The sequence below is a fragment of the Vipera ursinii genome (assembly GCF_947247035.1).
Source record: "Vipera ursinii genome assembly, chromosome: 1".
Lineage (NCBI taxonomy): Eukaryota > Metazoa > Chordata > Lepidosauria > Squamata > Viperidae > Vipera > Vipera ursinii.
This window is the reverse complement of record NC_139512.1, coordinates 72,412,157-72,432,624: the sequence shown is the minus strand read 5'-3', so window position 1 is coordinate 72,432,624 and position 20,468 is coordinate 72,412,157. Positions and strand designations below refer to the sequence as shown.

The 20,468-nt window shown below is 40.1% G+C and overlaps 1 protein-coding gene across 1 annotated transcript in view; it reads left to right on the top strand.

The window, feature by feature from the left end:
- The window catches only part of RAD51B (RAD51 paralog B), a 370,273-nt gene that overhangs the window by 183,330 nt on the left and 166,475 nt on the right, over positions 1–20,468 (top strand). The window contains exon 10 of the mRNA XM_083348506.1: positions 8,779–8,857. Coding sequence (XP_083204632.1) covers positions 8,779–8,857 — 79 coding nt within the window. The remainder of the gene's footprint in view (positions 1–8,778; positions 8,858–20,468) is intronic.

Here is a 20,468-nt window from a genome sequence, read left to right as displayed (position 1 = left end):
CTTGGCGAAAATGGCCCCTCCCTGAAGTGATGCTAGGATGCTGCTAAGTACTGGGTATGCGTGGGGGTTCAACGATTTATTGATTGTGCATTTATAATCTGCGCAGATCCTGATGTCACCGTTTGCCTTGAGTGGGGTGACAATTGGGGTCTCCCACTCTGCCCCCTCTACCGGGTGCAGAACCCCCTGTGCAACTAGCTTGTCGAGTTCCCGCTCAATTTTATGTTTAAGGGCAAATGGTACTCTCCTGGGCTTAATTCTGATTGGTTGAACGTTGGGGTTCAATTTGAATGCAATCGGTGGGCCTGTGTATTTTCCTAGCATTCCATCGAATACATCTGCAAATGCCTTGCACACGGATTCGATGCTGGGCGTCTGAGTCTGTGTCTGGTGAATTCCAACGATGCGGATTCCCAGTGCTTTGAACCAGCTTAACCCTAACAAGCTGGTTCTCTGTCCCTTGACCACTAGGATGTCCAAGGGCCCCTGGAACCCCCTGTACCTCACAGAGAAAGTGGCCTCCCCCCGGACTTGTATCGGGGTATTCTGGAAATCAGTAAGGGTAATGCTAGATGGCCTCAAGGGAACCCGCTGGCCGCTCCAACTGCAAATGAGCTTATAAGTCTCATGTGAAATGACTGAGACTGCGGAGCCTGAGTCCAGCTCCATTTTACATGGAACCCCTTGGAGGTGCACCTCTAGCTTAATTTTGGGGGTGAGGGATTGAGAACCCCCTTTGTTACAAACCACCCATCTGCTCTTGGTATAGCTGATAGGCACTCTGCGCTTCGGACCCCCAGTACCTGCCAGCAGGTGAGTTTCAGCATCCACCTCGTGTGTAGCGCATCTCTGCTCCGGCTCCGGCAGACGGACATGATGTGTCCCGTCTTGCCGCACGCTCGGCATTTGGCTCCCCGGAATTTGCAGGTAGAATGATGATGGTTCCCCCTGCAACCGGCACATTTCTGTCGGGACGTGCAGCCTTTGCACCCAGAGCATCTCTTGTCCTGGCTATTGGCGGCTGGTGTTGTTGATGCTGGTCATTGTCCTTTTGTGCTTCCGTGCTGTCTGGATGGATGGGGGGGTTGTAGATGAACCGCGTCTACTTCTGCCGCTAGTTCGTCCTCGCTGGTTCCTTCTGCCCCGTGCATCTGATGGATGGTGTTTCCCTGGCTGCTGCGCCTGGCATCGGATGTCTCTGGCTTCTCAGCTAGCTCCCAGGCCAATACCTCTTCTTGTACCGTCATGAGGGTTAGACCCGGTCTGGCCAGCAGCTTTTGTCTCAATTTTCAGTCTCTGAGCCCGCAAACGATTCGGTCCCGCAATCTCCTCTCTAAGTCGTTGAAGTTGCATAGGCGAGCCGCCTACCTGACTGCAGCCATGAATGCAGTCGGTGTTGACGGGAGGGCAAAGGTCCGCCCCGAGGTCTCTCGTTTGTGGAGTTCCTCAGGGGTTGGTCCTCTCTCCCCTCCTGTTCAATATCTATATGAAGCCGCTGGGTGAGATCATTCGTGGTTTTGGGGTGGGGTATCATCAGTATGCCGATGATACCCAACTTTTTCTTTCCACCCCAAACCAACTCAGTGATGCCCTCGACGTGATGTCCCGTTGCCTGGAGGCGGTTCGGGTTTGGATGGGGGGAAACAGGCTCAGATTCAATCCTGCCAAGACTGAGTGGCTGTGCGTACAGGCATCTCGAGTGAACCGTTCTATTCCATCTTTAATGATGGGGGGTGAGCTGTTACCCCCCGTCGATAGGGCTCGCAACTTGGGTGTCCTCCTGGATTCGCGGCTCAGCCTTGAAGATCATATAGGAGCCGTGACCAGGGGGGCTTTTGCCCAGGTTCGCCTGGTGCGCCAGTTGCGGGCCTATCTGTACCGAGATGCCTTGCGCAAAGTCACTCATGTGCTCGTGACCTCCTGGTTAGACTACTGCAACGCTCTCTACATGGGTCTGCCCTTGAGGACCACTCGGAGGCTTCAGCTGGTGCAGAATGCAGCCGTGTGAGTTGTGATGGGGGCTTCCCGATACTCCCATGAGCTGCATTGGCTTCCGGTTGCCCTCCAGCTGAGATTCAAGGTGCTGGTGATGACCTATAAAGCCCTAAATGGCTTGGGTCCGGGATATCTGAGGGAATACCTGCTGCCGGCATCAAGTTCCCTTCGTCCTGTGCGCTCCCACAGGGAGGACCTTCTCAGGGTGCCGCCGGCAAAGGATTGCCAGCGGGCAACACCCAGGGGGAGGGCCTTCTCTGTGGGCGCGCCTGCCCTCTGAAACCAGTTACCCGTAGAGCTTAGGACTGCCCCTGATTTTCGTTCGTTCCGCCGGGACCTGAAGACCTGGCTCTTTGAGCTTTCCGGCCAGGGCTGAGGATTTTTTAATTTTTTAACTTATTGTAATTGGGTTTTTAATCAGAGTTATAGGGGTTTTAGATTTTAATTTAAGGAAAATTTAATCTATTTTAATTGTTATTAATTTTTGTATTGTAATGTTGTTTTAATTGCCTTGTGAACCGCCCTGGGTCCTATGGGAGAAGGGCGGTATATAAGTGAAAGAAGAAAGAAAGAAAGAAAGAAAGAAAGAAAGAAAGAAAGAAAGAAAGAAAGAAAGAAAGAAAGAAAGAAAGAAAGAAAGAAAGAAAGAAAGAATGAAAGACCCTGACTCCCCCGGCCGCTGGTTCCTTTTTTCGAATTCGAATGTCCATGCCACTTCTGACATGTGCGGGTTAAAATGCTGATTTAATTTGTCCATAAGGTCATCATACTTCACCGCCCTGATGGCTCTGGGCGTGCACAGGCCCACGGCTAATTGATAAATGTCCTTCCCACATGGGCTGAGCAGGGTGGCCGCCTTGATCCTGTCCTCAGTAATATTATTGGCGATGAAGTAAAATTCTAGCTGCCCCACGAATGCCTCCCACTCTTCGGGATGAGCGCTATTAAAACTGGGGGCTACACTGACCGGCGCCGTGGGGCCTTGACTGACCTGGACCATGGAAGCTGGACCCGCCTGAGCCATTTGAGCCTGACCGTCCTGGGACATCTCGTGCGTTCCTTCCGTTCTGTTCCGATGCAGGTGGTGATTTTCCAGTCAGTTGGGATTCCTACCACCCTTCAGAACAAAATCCCATCCTCGTCACCAGTTATTATGTTGGGGTTCCGGAATCAGAGATGACACAGGTTCAGGAGCTACGTTGCTTTATTGAGGAACATGGCCGAACTGGGGGAACAAAGGATTTCAGCTCTCATTTATACCTGGCCAGGTAACTGCCTGGCCAATGGGTTAAAATCCAAGCATCCTGCCGGCTGGTCAGCCAATCCCTTTAAATCTGGCTCTCCCGCCGAATGCTGTCTCCTTGCTCTGGCTTCCCGCCGAACGCTGTTCCTGCTTGCTGTTCCTCCTTAATTGCCTCCTTAATTCACTGACCCACACGTGTATGCAAAACCTGCATACACTACAGGAATTACTTACGAAATTCCAAGGCTTAAGGAACAAATTCCTCTCTTCACTCTCACCATTTCCACACCACCCCAATCCCCCACCCCAAATTGCTTATGGCTACAACAGCAGAAGTGCATTTTCCTACTTATTGTTTCATCTCTATATTAATGATATCACTGAGGCTTTTGCTCCTCCATACTTTCATCTACTATCTCTTGCTTTATCGTTCCATATCCTTTTAATATGTGGATGATGAAACCATTATGCTTACATTTAGAGTTGATCTTTGTAGATGTCGTTTCTATTGTGATAGAAAATATCTTGAAATAAAGTACTCAAAAACAAAACTTCTGATATATTTCAGAAATCACCTCAAGTTTATTGAGCAAGTAAAATCCTCTAAATATTAGGAATTTATTTTCACTCCTCTACCTACTGTGGAAATCAAGCACAGGAATTATCTACAAGGATCTAAAAAATAATATCTAACTATTACTAGTTTTGTAAAGTGGTACAGAAATAATTTTGTCCCAGCTGCCATTAAGTTATTCAGGGCCAAAGTTTTCTGTATGTTGCTTTATGGAACACACTTGTGTATATATAAGATCTCAATCTTGGATTCCATGCAGTCTAATTTTTAAAAATCAAGAGCACTCATGCTTCATTTGAACTTTGATAACTAAACCTGATTAAAATTGAGGTGTATCTCTCATGAGGTTTACACAAGAATATGCTGCTTAAGATCTTAAACAAAACAAATATTTTGGGGGATCTCTTTGATTTTTCTTACCCTGAATGATAGATTTGAATCTACTCTGAGAAGACAAAGTCACCAAGATTTGATATATTTTTTGTACTGATCCTAGGCTCTGATAAAGCATTAGCAGAATTTAAGCAGAAGACCAAGGAGTTGTATTTTCAGACAGATAGGTAGATTGCCCATCTTAATTACAGTAGAATCACCCCCTCTCCTTGGATTCTTTCTATTTGTTCAAGTATTTGGCATGCTCCACATAGCAGCTTTTTTGTGGCCTGAGTCAATGCATTACCTAACAAGGTGGTAAATAGAAGATGCTACAATTTCCCATAAGATAATTGTACTTGTTCATGTCCAGGCATAGAGGTTGCATCTGTATCTGATACCTTATTAAAATCCCAATTGTATTCATAATCCCACTTTCTAGGAATTTTAATTGCCCTCATGATGAGATCACTGGTTTTTTTTAATGACCAATTTTTCTCTGTATCAAGGACAATGATCAAATTTCTATCAGTAGCATTGGCCTACAGAAACCAGCTGGTACCTCCTTCTTAGTTTTGAGTGACTTTATTTTATGTCATTTTTCTGCATGCAATTTTGTTGTTCTGTACATTTTAATATATGTTGGTTTGGTTTCAGACTATAAAGCAATAAATAAATCAATGAAGACCATAAAGCAATGAATAAACCCATTTGCTTTTTGCTTTTACAATTTGTCATTGAAATTAACTCAGCATGTGAAACTAGAATATAATTACAGTAGAAGAATGAACAATTGTCTGTAAACATTTGCAAGTGAGGACGCTGACACCCATTTAACTTAATATTCTTTTATGGTGGAAATCAGCCATTTCAGTGCTAAGTTCATAAACAACCTCCAGAGCAGGCATGGTTTTTGGTCTTGTTTCAGTCATTTATTTATTACAATTCTCTACCCTTCACCTGTCTTTGATCTACTTTTATAATGGTTTCATTCCATTGGAAACATATATGCTGGAACGGAACTGACTGGAACGGAAACTTGGACTTTGTGGATAGCATTGTTTGTTTTGTTTTAATTATACTATTAATTCGTAATCCTGTTTGTACATCTGAAGGTTTTATTTCTTAGTAAAAAAAAAACTGTCCCATAAGATATCTTTAATAATACATGTCCTTTGTTGGTTTTGTTCATCTGAGTCGAAATAAAAAGTAAAGGCTTCTTTGAGTTGACCTCCACTTCTTGGCAACAATAAAGTAATGATTTGCCATAACTGCCTTTTCAGTCTAGTTTATACGTATAAAATTATCCAGTGATAACCATCTTTTTGGTACTGTCTACTTATGCCTGCAGTTAAGTGCATATTTGAATGCTCCTCCAACACCAAAAATTCAGTTCAATTGTAAAGTTACTGTATATTGGTGGAGGGAGGGAGGGACAGGAGAAATCTGTCTTATGTCTTCCCGCTTGACATCTTGGATGTCCATTCAGAAAGACATTTTTATATGCTGGAACTATTTGTATTTTTCTATTTTCCACATAGTTTGAAATGGTTTGTTAAAATTGTTCTTAATTATTTGTTTATATTTCACATTTCTAAACCGCCCATCTCCTTCAAAGAGGGACTCTGAGCGATGTACAATAAAACATTGAAATATTAACTATATAAAAACCTAACATGTTAGAGTTAAATTTTTGACTTAAAAATTTAGATAGATAGACAGACAGACAGACAGACAGACAGACAGACAGACAGTCAGTCAGACATAGATTTTTTTTAAGGAGGCAAAAATAACCTTGTAAAAAATTGGTTGACAGATACAAAGGGAGGGCTCTCATGGCACTAACCAACCCCACAACTATGTGCTCCTTTGGGCTCCCCACACAAGACCACAGAGCCATGTTTTTGGTTATATTTCTGAAAATGTATTTGGATGCTTGGCAATAGTCCAATTAATATAGGTACCTCTTTTCAAAAACTACTTGATTTTTTAAGAGGTGCAATAGCCACAATCCTCTTGCAGTCTTATTTGCATGGGGATGGCAGCAAAATTATATCAATTAGTGTGACCTATCTTAAAGAGGATATAGGTAGTTCTTGCTTAATGACTCTAATGAGAACTGAAATTTGTGAAGCAGTCATTAGGTGAAATATCATATGACTTAGTGACTGAAGTTGTGGTAGTCCCCAGTGCAGTTGTTAGGCTCTGCAAGAGCCATAACTTCAAGGACCAGACTTAATTATCATTTGTTCAACAGCATTATAACTTCAAACAGTTGCTGAATGAATGTTCATTGAGCATGAGTTGTGCTTTTTCTTACCAATTCCAATAATACAATACCATTGTTATTAATCAGGGCTTAGAGGAATTCAAGAGTGTAATTGTCACAGTCAGAGCTAGGTGAAGAGCAATTCATACAGAAAACAGAGCTTTTTGTTCAAGTCTTGTGAAGACTTCTGTAGGTAGAAGTGCACCTATTTTATATCCCTGAAAGCACTGGTCACTGGTATGTGTTTGCCATTGCAAAAAGCTTCCCCAAACTAAAGACATTACAACACAATACAGTAAATAAAATAGTAATGTTATTACTATAGACAGTAATACAATACAATCACCAAAAGATTATTCAGTAATAAATGTTGCAGAAAAATTATATATTTGCACTCATTGTCCTCTTCTATAGATGATAAAAGAAGATAATATATCAGACCATATACATCTTCTTGGGTGCTTGCCAAGTACGGGTCCTACCTGAATATTTACATTAAAAATCCTTTCAATTAAGGGAGGGGGCATACTGCAAACATAAGTACTAGCTTCCAGCAAACCTTTTATTGGGAGGAATGCTTCTGAGACTCAACTGGATCCAAAAAGCTGCAACCAGAACTGGATGCAGTATTCTAAGTGGTTTTATCAAGGCAGTATATACTGTTACTAATGCTTCATGTGATCTTGATATTATTCCTCTGTTGATGCAGCCTAGGACTGCATTGGCTTTTTTTTGGTAGCTGTAGCACACTGTTGGCTTATGCTTAAGGGATCTAGAACTCTCACAGTTACTACTATTAAGCCAGGTACTACCTATACCAGAGGTCCCCAACCCCCAGGCCCTGGACCAGTACTGGGCCGCGGCATGCCAGCAACCGGTCTGCACAAACAAGCAAAGTCCCATTCACAGGATGCAGGCAGCACCACACACTCTCTGGTCCACGGAAAAAAACTTTCTCCACGTAACCAGTCCCTGGTGCCCAAAAGTATAGCCTCTGGCCTATACTATACCTGTGCATTTGGTTTTTCTTGCCTACATGTAGAAATCTGACTTTTTTCACCATTGAATTTCATTTTGTTAGACAGCATCCAATGTTCAAGTCGCTTTCTGTATTTTAAGCCTATCTTCTGGAGTGTTGGCTATTTTCCCCCCAGCTTAGTGTTGTCTGCACATTTGATGAGTTTCCTTTCTATCCCCTCATCTAAATCATTTATGAAGATGCTGAAGAGTACTGAACAAGAGTGCTGAACAAGCTGGCCTGGCCTGATGGGATGGGGTTGGGTTTTTATTATTTTTAACGTGTTTTAACCTATTGTAAGAGTTGTGGGCATTTTGTTTAATCTCTTTTAATTTTGTTTAATCTCTTTTAATTTTTGTATTTTGTCTTTTAACATGTATTGCCCTGTTCACCGCCCTGAGTCCTTCGGGAGAAGGGCGGTATACAAATAAAATTAATAATAATAATAATAATAATAATAATAATAATAATAATAATAATAATAATAATAATAATAATAATAATATGGCCTAGGACAGAGCCTTCCATGTAGATGTAGCTCCATTACATACATAAAAATGAAGGCAGTACGGTTCTATGGCCTGGTGTATATTCTTTATCTTTACAAAATGGGTATGACATCACCGTAATTGAAACAGAGTTCTGAAAGATCCTGAGTGTGCTTTGGATCAGCAGCCTTGTTAAGTGGTAACCTTAGTGTTATAAAGTTAGAAATGCCACTGTGAAAACCACAGACTAGAAATTGCTTTCCCGTGCCTTTCCTTTTCCCCCCCGAGGCATAAATGAATGAGGAAATCTGCTTCACATTTGGAATGCATACCCGTTTAGGAGAAAAGGCAGCAATGAGCCTTTAGAATCTCATAAATTATCAACCTCTCTCTGGAATTTCTAGATAGTTTAAAAGATAGGGACTGCTTTTATGTGTTTGTGTTACTTTTCTGCTAAAACATGGATGTTTGGCTACAAATGACTAGTGGTGATTCTAGATTCTTACTATGAGAACGCCTGTATAGGATCTCATTGTACCATATTCTTTCTTGGTTTTCATCCTCATGCAGGGTTCGTTAAACACATACCCTGTTGTGTATTTCAGCGAAATAAACAAAAGTTTATATTAAGACAATGTGGGACTTTGGAAAGTTTAAATCAATAAATAGAACCTGAAGCAGGTTTTCATGAATGGTGGAACAAACTTTTTGTAGAGTATGAGAAAATGTATTAGTAGTGCTGTTTATCCTGCTGAGTTCCTCTGGACATCTTAATAATCACTATACCATATGAACTTTCATTTTGTTTTGTTTTTGCAGATCCTGGTTGCTAAGACCCCTATTGCTCCATTGACATCTTTCCTATACATTATTGAAAATTCTGGTTTGGTTCTCCAAGGTAAGATAAAATAAGCTTTGACTTACTGTAGGTCAGGGGTAGGCAACCTCGGCTCTTTTATGACTCATGGACTTCAAGTCCCAGAATTCCTGAGTCAGCATAGCTGACTCAGGAATTCTGGGAGTTGAAGTCCATGAGTCATAAAAGAGCCGAGGTTGCCTACCTGTGCTGTAGGTAATGTGCTGAGGGAAGTAAGTGCTTAAAACTGCTTTCCCCAGCCTGGCACTCTCCACATGTTTAATTTGAGCTCCCTGAATACAACAAAGCTATTTTCCAGAGAAAATGGGAGTTGGTTCAACCCTAGAAAGTGTCAGACTGAAGATTGTAAATCTTAGTTTAATCTAGTTCTTTTTAACTGAATTTAGTAATTTTTTTCATAATATTAAGCAAGTCAATATTAGGCATTTTATATTGATGTTTTCTGTATTCTTGTACCTACGGATGCTCCAGAAATTTTTGGTGTTAACAAAAATAAATTTAACTGAGGCAATAGCCATTGCAATTCACTGAGAGTGAGTTGGGCAGCCATATAAATTTTCTTGAATAAATAAATATCAGTGTATGACTGCATCAGGTATGATGAACAAGCTGTTGCTTTTACAATAATAGAGGATCACGTGTAAGAGTTTGCCTTGGAGAGGTGTCTTAGTGTTTCAGTGTTCAGAAAAAAAAGGTTGATTGTGTAATAAGCTAGGTTTACTATCTAAATGTGGGATATATTTGATTTGAACGTTTCGTTTAAATGTTTTCCTGTTGTTTGTTTTCTATCAATATGAATGAGTTACTGTAAATGTCAAAAATATATTTGCTGTCTGCTTTCAAAAATGTAACTAAATCACAGTTCTGTTGAATTATAAGTGGATTGTTCAAATATTATTTACCCTTCAGTTTTATGTCAAATGAGCTTTGGGTTCCACATTTTACAAGTGGGATGTGATACCCAAAATAAAAGATCCTGTAACTGAACACAGAATTTCTTACTATTTAGTTGAAACATCTATTTGTGAGAAGAGCTGATTAAATAGATGATATGTTTAAACAAATGTGAGATTCCTCTATTAAGATGCTACCTCATACAGGTGATGAGAAAAGCAGAACATTTTAGAGCAGCTGGTGTTACTGCTTGCTGCTAGAGGTCAAGCAAGGACACTTTGGGCCTTTAGCCCTATCAAGTTACACAGCTAGTCACTATCCTTGAGTTTGGCAGAAAAGTATATCTATGTGAAATTGACTATTCCCATTGCTAATCCCTATCCCTATCCTGTCTCACAAACTTCTGTCTCCCATCTGCCAGTCATCTGAATATCCTCTAAAATAATGTATGACAAAAGCTTAACCTGTTTTACCTATCCGGGGCTTCCCAACAGGAAAAAATATGATAAACCTGTCTTGCTCAAGGCCTGAGGATCAGATGAAGGTAACATAATAAGGGCCTAGCAAAACCAAGAGATTGCCAAAGCATATTTGTATTGTGATTAGGGCACATGGGAATACAACCAATGTATTTATCAGAATCAGGTTGTTCATTATCATTTGCTGTATGTTCTTTATGGTGGTTTGGCATCTACCTGGATAATCCCTACAGTTTTTAGAAGTAGTTTACCATTGCCAGCTTCCTAGTGCTGAAAATGAGTGACTGGCCCAATGTCACCCAGCTAACTTCATGGCTAAGGTGGGACTAGAACTCACAGTCTCCCAGTTTCCAGCCTGGTGCCTTAACCGCTACATCAAACTGGCTCGCTGTCTTTTTTTAAATGGTCTCAGTGGGTTAGGACGCTGAGCTTGTCGATCTGAAGGTCGGCATTTGGCGGGTCAAATCCCGAGTGCCACGTAGCAGAGTGAGCGCCTGTTACTCGTCCCAGCTTCTGCCAACCTAGCAGTTTGAAAGCACGTAAAAATGCAAGTAGAAAAATAGGGACCACTACGGTGGGAAGGTAACAGCGTTCCGTGCGCCTTTGGCGTCTAGTCATGCAGGCTACATGACCATGGAGACGTCCTCGGACAAGCACTGGCTCTTCGGCTTTGAAACGGAGATGAGCACCAGCCCCTAGAGTCGGAAACGACTAGCACACATGTGCGGGGGAACCTTTACCTAAGTATAGTATAAAAGACAACACAGTATTTTGTTAACCAATAAATATTGGCAACAATCAGCTCTATAGAGTAGATTTGTAAGCCACAAATCTGCTGCTGATCCAAATAATGAGTCCATATGTTTCTTTTTCAGCCATCTTAAGAAAGTAGGAAGCCTTATGAAAATGAGTCATTTTCAAACTGGAAAATGTGTTGAGAGGAGTTAGATAAAAATTGCTGTCTACGTTGGTGGCAGTGGAACATTTTTGTGGTAATGAATGGGCTCTGTTCCACCAGCTGACTGCAGGAGCAACATTTTCATTGATTCTCTATGGTGAGAGGCAGTCAGTGTCAGGAGAAGAGTACATTCAAAGCATATGACAAAGGAACAAGTAGATGAGTGTGGGAACTGGTGAAGAACAACGACTGTCTGAAAAATGAAGTGGAGAGGGGGGAGAGGAATCTCGTCATCATTCTGCTAATCAGGATGCCATAAAGAATTTGATGTAGGAAAACTTACCTGAAGTTTCTTTTAGGGCGGAAAGTTGGAAGGAAGCTCAAAAAAAAAGTGGGGGAAGGTAAAAAGATTGAACAGTTTTGCAGGCAATTCCTCCTGCCATCTCTAGGGGATTAAGAGATGGGGGGTGAAGTCAGGCTGCAGGTTATTCTCCTTTTGTTCTCTGGTGTGGTGGTTAATAAACCACCAAGACAGGATGAGTAGTTAGGGATTTCACTGACTGCTATTTGATGCAGTTTGAGGAGCTCCTCTTCTATTGTTACAGTTAAAATAGAAAGCGGAACTGTTCTTCATTTGCAAAAAGTTTCCAAAGTCCCAGGCTGAGAGTGAAAAAGCTATTAACATGGTAATGCAGCTCCATTCAGGGAGTGCATCAAAATCCCCTTTGTTGATGTAAATTGCTGCTCTATTGCCTGGTCTCTTTGGATCTCATGGTCTAGGTACAAGCACAAAAAATTGTTTAGTGAGAAAGGAAACTCTACCTCTTATATCATTTTAGCAGATTGCCAAGAGCATGGCAGTGAGAGACTTCTATGCCTTTGTAAACCTGAAGTACTGGGTGGTGAAAAGAATCCAATTATTCAATCGCTCTTTTATTGGACCTTTCAATCCTGAGAAATGCTGCTCAACAATTTGGAGACAGGGATGGCTGGTCAAAAGCTTGAGCTAGATTTGGAACCATGTTTCAAATGCATTGTGTGAACTAGGAAAAAGATAAGAAGAAGCAGTGAGCCTTACAGGAATTCACTAAGGCTGCAGAATTCTGGATTTTAAAATTCTAATTTTGTAAGCATTGTCATTTATATGAAGTGACAAATTAAAAGCCTGATTTTTTTACATTGCTGACCATATCCTCTTATTTGGAATTAAACAGTGTCATTTGAACTCTGCAAAAGTATCCAGTTCTGAATAAAACTGAACTTTGATTAAACCCATAAAAATATAATGGTGCTCCGTGTTCATGTCATTGTTTCTTCCCATTGCGTCTGATTTAATGAGACAAAATGTGTGGATACAAATCTGCTTCCCCTTCATGTCTACAAAATCACTTTGCAGGCTAGTTCTATATTGTTTTAACAAAGGCTGTTTTTTCATTAGTCAGATTTGATTCTGTTGATCAGATACACATAAGAGTAGCTTAGTTCATGCATCCACATTGTACTGAAAAAAGAAATATGTTTATATAGGGAAGGAAAAATATGTGATTCAAATATATTTCATATCTGGAATGTGGAGTGAAAGTTTTAAATTTAAGATGTCCTATCTTTAATTGTAGAACCAACATTTGAGTAGATTTTTTTAACATTTCAGTCTTTGTAAAATCTTATACAAGGCAAGCTCAAATGTAAATGTAATCTGATTTTAATCTAGGTATTATTCTTTTGAGAGAGATTGTATAGTACACTTGATTTATTATATTAACTTGTAGAGATGGAAAATGTGAATTTCAGGAATTGAAAGTATTATTTTACTTGCCAGTGATCCCAACTGTGACAAATCAGGTGTGCTTTATTTGATGTTTTGAAGAGTAGTTTGTAACCTGTCTGACTTAAATGAGTCTATTCTCTGCCAAACTCCTACAGAGTTTTATGGTGACTGCAGTATGAACCCTCCTAATGTCTGTCCACATTTTATTCTTCTAATTCTCTTTATTCTCATATCGTATTCATAGGATATATTTTTCTCTCACTTCATTGCTCATCAAAAATCTCTTAACAAAATTTTAATAGCATCAGCATTGCTGATATACATTTACAGTGGTACCTTGGTACTCATCATGATTTGGTTCCAGAAGGCACGATGAATACCAGAAACAATGAGTACTAAACAAACTTTTCCCTTAAGGAATAATGTGAGTCACAAGGGAGCTGACACTGACAAGTTCTACCTTGTGCATTGAGTATCAAACAAATGATAAGTACAGGGACAACATTTTAATGTCAAAATGCGTTGAGTACCAAATTCGATGAGTTCCAGAGCAACTGAGTACTGCTGTAGAATAAAAGGCCTTCAGATCAGGTGCCCGCAGTGGTGGGATTCAGCCAGTTCACACCACTTCGGCAGAACCGGTAGCTAATTTTTTGTTGCCCAGGCCCAGAATGGACTTCTGGAAACGGCATCCACACAGAGAATCAGTTGTTCACATATTTGAATCCCACCACTGGGTTCCTGGGAAGCCAACTGAGTTCCAGGACTAGACTACATGAGCCTGTGTGCCAGAATGTCACTAACTAGACAAGCTAATCACAGAATAGAGTTCAGAAAGAACTGGCAATTGACACAAAATCCTGGTTATCTAAGTAGCAGTGTGCTTAGCTTGAGAACTGATAAGGATGTGCAGAGTACCTCTTGAGCTACCAAGAGCGTGCACAGAAAAAGGGGATACTAAGAGTAGTCAAGTTTACGCAGCAACCACACAGATACACTGAGGTGTGTTAAAAACTTTACTTGTGGAATATTACAATAGCACAGTCTAAGATAAAACAGTCCAGGTCATACACGAGTAAAGAGATGACAGCAAATAACAATAGTCCAAGGAGTATCCAATTCAGAGTCTTCTTACCAGTCCGTAAGTCAAAATACAGTTCTTTAGGTTTAGCAAACAGTACCAAACCCACAAACTACAATAATCAGCAAGTAACAGCAAACGTTACTTGCAGAGAATAACAGAGAGAAAGAAGCTATGTCTCTAGCTCCCTCTTATGGCTGTTGCAAAAACAGCGTTGGCCAATCATCACACATTTAAAGTGATACAATACAGTTTCTATTACAACACCACAATCATAGTTTATGTATATTGCCAACCCAACCAGTTAGGCCATAGTCATCTACCTAACATTCTCCTCTTTGGGTAGGACAATATATTGCTCTTTACAACCTTATGCCATAGCTTTCACAACAAGCTTTGTGCTTAATTGCACCCTGAGCATTGGTAAAATGATCTGCAATGTTATCGTCGGTTGCACAGTATTCCAACCGTATTAGTTTATCTTTTACACACTGTCTGACGTTTAAGTATCGTAAGTCAGTATGCTTAGATCGTTTTCTGATGGCTGCGTTCATTGCCATCTTGATTGTGGATTGATTATCCTCATAAATGAGGATTGGATTCTCTACAGTTAGTCCCATGTCCCTTAACACTTGTGTATAGCATAGTAGTTCAGTACACAAAACAGACAAACAGGAAAATTCAGCTTCCATTGTGGACAGACTGATATGTTTCTGCCTAATGGATTTCCATCCTATTAGCGAATTACCTAACATTATCACCAAACCTGATGTTGATTTCCGAGTAGTTACATCAGTAGCAAAACTCGCATCCGCGTAAACAGTTAAAACCAAATCACGATTAGGTTCCAAATATAATGAGTAATGTATGGTTTGTTTTAGATACCTTAACACCTGCTTCGCTGCCTGCCAGTGCCTAACAGTAGGTTCAGCATTATATCTAGCTAGTTGGTTTACACTATATGAAATATCTGGCCTAGACCAAACGAGCTCAGATGGAGAGGAGTCATTGTCTGGAGGAAGGTAATAATGGCAAGTTCCTGAACAGATATTAAGGCGTTCCTTTTGTTTAATCAAATTGATTATTTGTTTGTGGGGTGTTTGTTCAGTATTGTAAGCCATTCAGAATTTCTGTATTTGAGTTGGATGGCCAAACACATAAATAGATGGGTGACTATAATTAGCAATTATATAAACTCAGGAAATAACATGTGGTTGTTCAGGCTGTCCTACTGAGCTGAAAATCCCGATGCACAGTTGACATTAATATATGTGAGCTTCTCTGGCCAGTTTTTAATGCTGTTTGCAATATTGAAAAAAAAAGTGCTTTGGCCCTCCTGTTAGAATTGCTAGTTTGAAATTTTAAATTTGTGTCTCATTTTGGAAAAATTTCTGAGGGTGAAGGATTTTTATCATGTATCTTGTATTTTTTTGTTGGGAGGGGTCTAGCGAGCACGATAAACATGCCAACAACCCAAGAAGAAAATTATAGTTCTTCTTGCCTTATCATGTCTTTCATATTTCATTATCCATATTAAGAAAACACATTAATGAGTTCTTGAAAATATGAATGGTTAAGAAACAAACTTTATTTGAAAAAGATAAGAAACATCTTTAAACTACAGTATAGAAAAATAACTAGATGGGAAGAAACCAACTTTGATTCAACTATGGCAAGAAGGAATAATTTTTGGTTTTTGGGGGGTGATTTATCATTTTTTACTCATGGAAGTACGTTGTTGTACTTCCTTTGACTGAGCTGGTGAGTAATTTTCAACCTTTTCACCCATTGTACCACTTTTAGGATATGGCAACATCCAAGTACCACCAGTCGCCTAGCAAGTTGTCAAAAACTTGACAAAAAAAGAAAAAAGTGATGAAGTACAGGTAGTCCTTGACTTACAACAGTTCGCTTAGTGACTGTTCTAAGTTACAACGGCATTGAAAAAAGTGCCCCCCAAGCCACAGCTGGCAGCGCTCTTCCTCCTGTCCGAGGTTTTTATTGTTGTGAGCATTTCTGTTGAGGATTGGCAGCGGGGGTGGGGTGGGGGGGGTGTTTGGTTTTTATTCCCCCCCCGGTCTGCTGGGTGGTTGCAGCAGGGTTTGGTCAGTTCACATGACCCTGGGACATTGTGACTGTCATAAATATGAATCAGTTGCCAAGCATCTGAATGTAAATTACAAGACCCTGGAGCTGCTGCAATATTCCAGCTGATCGGCGCTTCTTCTGGGCTCAGAAGCGCCAGGATCAGCTCTGAGCTCCAGTTGGAGCCTGGCGCTGATCCTGGCACTTCCACTGACCCCTGACAGCCCCAAAGAAGTGCTGATCCTGGCACTTTCGCTGAGCCCTGACAGCCCTGCAACTCCAGCTGTCTCGCTCAGGCTTGTGCGGTGCTGCCACCAGTTCAGCTCATTCCCCTCCCCCACTACCACTTTTCTAGGATGGTCGCGTACCACCTACCAGGTGCCAATGTACCACAGGTGGTACCTGTACCACTGGTTGAAAAGCCCTGATTTAGGGGGTCTTTCTGGACTCGCAGCTGCTACTCAAGGAGTAGGTGGCCACCATGACTAATATATATATATATATATATATATATATATATATATATATATATATATATATATATATATATATATATATTAATATTTATTAAATTTATATACCGCCCTTCTCCCGGAGGACTCAGGGCGGTGAACAGGGCACATATAAATAGAAAATACAAAAATTAAAAGAGAATTAAATAATCGCCCAGATAAAACAGTAACAATATAAAAACCCATTAAAAAACCCTAACATCCCCCATCAGGCCAGGCCAGCTTGTTCAAATAAATGGGTCTTCACACCGCGCCGGAAGGAGCGAAGGTCCGGTGCTAAGAAGACCTTTCTACAGATTTGTCATCTTACTTGTATAGAGGTCATATTAAGGAAAGGGATTAATTAGGACTCTCTGTTAACATGGTTGTTCTTTAATCTCATCAGACTTCACTAGCCTATGGAAAATATCCACCAGTTATTCTCCTTGCCCTGGAATGATGCTGTGGAAAACATGAGTCTGTTCAGGCTGTGCATAAGCTTTTTCTATGACCATTCCCATTTTCTGGAACACTATTCTCTGTAATGTCTACAGGGCCCCAACTTGACGTGTTTCTGTAAGACTGGGATTTTTCAGCAGGCCTTTGTGGCAGGATGGTTTGTGACCCTACGTCTTGATGTGTGTTATATATGAGAGGCAGCCAAGAGAACTCTCTGCCATCCTACAGTAGTCCTTGAGTTATAACCAGTTGCTTAGTCAAAGTTATGACAGTCCCAAAAAAAGCTACTTGCTACCCAGAGTCAAAGTTCTTCAGCTGCTCCCTCCTGTATCCACGCGACCATATTTTGGGTTCTCAGCAGCCAGCCCACTTTTATAGCCATTTGAAGAATCCCCACAGTCACATCACCATGATTTTCCTGGAAACAATCTTTTATTTCCAGTTCCTAGCAAAAACACTCCATAATGAACAATGGATTCATGTAACACATATTCACTTACTGTCAAGTTTCCGATGTATGGGCTTTTCAAGTGACTCTGAGGTATTGTTTACCTTAAAAGTCCTTTATTTAGCCTAATACTTGCTTGCTCAAAGGAAGCTGGAATCTGAAATCTCTGCCCCTTGCACAATATATTAAAACACAGTTCTCCACCTTTCTAATTTTGTCATTAATCATATTCTCCAATTAATTTAAAGAATCAGTTTCCCTTCCGTTGGCCAAGTTCTTATCTTCTTTAATTTCAGATGGCCTTGAGGTACAATCCTCCTCTTCCCCCCTCCCAACCTTAATCCAATCTCTTAAAGCAATACACAAGTTTAACATATGAAATGGCTACTTCATCTCTTGTCAAGCAATAATATTCGATGTTACCAGTGTTGACACTTACATTACATTTATTACATCACAGTCATTTACATAATCACCAGATCCACTCAACAACAGCTTCAAAAAAGGTTATAAAATCAGGCATGATCACATGATGAGCCACTTAACTTGTGACCAACATTGAAGGTTCAGTTATCAGTTCACCTTGTACAGTGTTCTTTCCACTCCATTATCATTCATTTCTTGGGTTCCTTTTAAATGCAGTGGCAAGGAGAGGGTGAAAAGAGGAGGGTGTCTCTCTCTGTCTCTCTCTCTCTCTCTCTCTCTCTCTCTCTCTCTCTCTCTCTCTCTGTGTGTGTGTGTGTGTGTGTGTGTGTGTGTGTCTTGTAGGCTCAGGAAGAATTAAATATAATAAATAAAATGGTAAATTGTATAGATTGGTGCTACAGAATTTGGCCACACGAGGTTGGGAACTGAATCTTTTCCTTGCTGGCTAGGCCAGGATGTCCTTGAGCTTTGCTGTGTAAGCAACTTAGGGTCTATTCACACTTAAATTTATTCCTTGGGGTTTTGCCTATTTCCTCCAAATGTCCAGGATGCAGAGAAAATAGATCTCAGTTTCAAAAGATACAAAAAGTACTGAAAAATGCACTTTAGCTTTAAGGAATACTCAAAGTGAAAACAAAACTAAAAAGCTGTTTTGGCTTGACTTCAACTTCTTATGATCTAAAAAGAAGTTTGTCAGTTTAAATCTTAAACTATGTGGGAAAACCAGCTTTGTCTGGATCCGGAAAATAAAAGTGGCAAAGAAAAACTTTGAATTTCCTCCCTTGTCTTTACCAGTCTGAACAAGAACGGAAAGTAAATAAACAACAACAATAAATCACTTAAAGAAAAGCTTTCTCAATGTCTGGAAAGTCTCTTAACTTTTTTTTTTGGTCTTTTGTTTGACTTTATCCTCAAGTTTCATTTCTATGATATAGAACATAATTTGCCAGCCTCAGGCTTTGGAATACAATCACACCCTGGCTGAGAATTATGGGAACTGGGAAAATTAATTGCAAAGACATGACTAATTAAGTAAAAGTCTCTATATTACAGGTATGTAATTGACTAACAATACGTATATGTTTCACCCAAAGTATAAAAGTGCAGAGTGCAATAAGTTCTGAAATATTAAGGTGCCTGACCAGGAAAAGAGGCCCTGGAGTTAGAGATCTCAAACAAAAACATCCATTCAGTTCCTGAATTGAATCAGTAAAAGCAGTAATTTACATTCCTTTCCTATCTTCAGTGTTAGCAATATTTTTCCTTTTACTTATCAGCGACTACTTCTCCAGAATTGTTTTGTTCTTTCTCACTTTAATTGTTTGATAGTACTGTTGAACTGTTAAATAAAAACAGTGTTCAGGAACAGAATAAAAGTTCCTTTTCCTTTCTGTGATAGTATGGTAGATTTGTATGGTCTGCAAAATACACAGTATGTGCTGTATTTCAATATGCCTTTATTTAAATGATAAATAGTGGTCCTTAATGCTGTTTTGATTTTTATATTAAGAAGTAGAGGGAGGAATCAATTTTCAGTTTTCTCTCTGTTCTCCACCAAAATATGACTCACAGGGCTAGAAATTTCTCTAGAATAAAAATGTCTCCCCGGCTTTATTAGAGGGAGCGTTCCCTTTGTTGTGCTCTCAAGAATGAATTCCTGAACCTAATACACTCTGCTCATCTGTTTTTAGTCAAGTGTTGGAGCAAGGGCTTGTCATGAGTTGTCTCCAAAAGGCTTTTACATACAATGGTTGAAGATCTTATATTGATGTGATCTAGTAATTTCTGCCAGTAAGACCTCCTGGGAGTGGAAATATAAAACAGGAGAATGGATTTAGATATTTGATTGGCAAAAAAATATTCTGATCACTGTATAAAAGCCAGATAAATATATAACAAAAATTGTCTATCTTTTATTTGAAATTCATTTTAATTACGATGACTTTGATTGTTCTTAAGTCGATATCGCTCTGCCTATTTTCCAAGGCGCGCATTCTGAAAGTGTTGTCTTCCTTTTTCTACCAGGAGAACTAAAAATCCAGTTGCCTGATTATTCTCCTGCATTTTGTTTTATTTATTTTATTTTTATTTTATTTATTAGATTTATTTGCTGCCCATCTCATTTCGAAGCAACTCTTCATTTTAATTCCTCTACTGCTGCCAAAAATAGCATTTTAACAAAGAGATATTTTACTTTGACTAGAACAATTACTCCTATATACTACATCCAAGTTAAATTCTTAATCTTCAAACATTTTACTATTTCCATTTTGGCTAATGAAATGGACATGAAGATTTTTTCCCAAACTGGGGAATGCAAGACCTTTTTTACCGTACCTATGACAGTGCAAGAATGATCTATCTTTTACACCAACCCAGGTCTATTTTGGTTCCTTCAAGTAGGAGCCTCTGGTCAGATTATCCAAATTGGCCTTGCATTGTGGGATACTACCTAGTAACAGCCAGTGGTGCTTCAAAGGGAGCCTCTATGGTAGCTTTGGGGAACCTGCTTTGAGGATGGATGGGGCCTCTCTGTATGAGGAAGAAACTTCTTTTGTGTCCTTCTCAGAAGTATGAAGAGATTATGTTTCTGAAAGAATGGA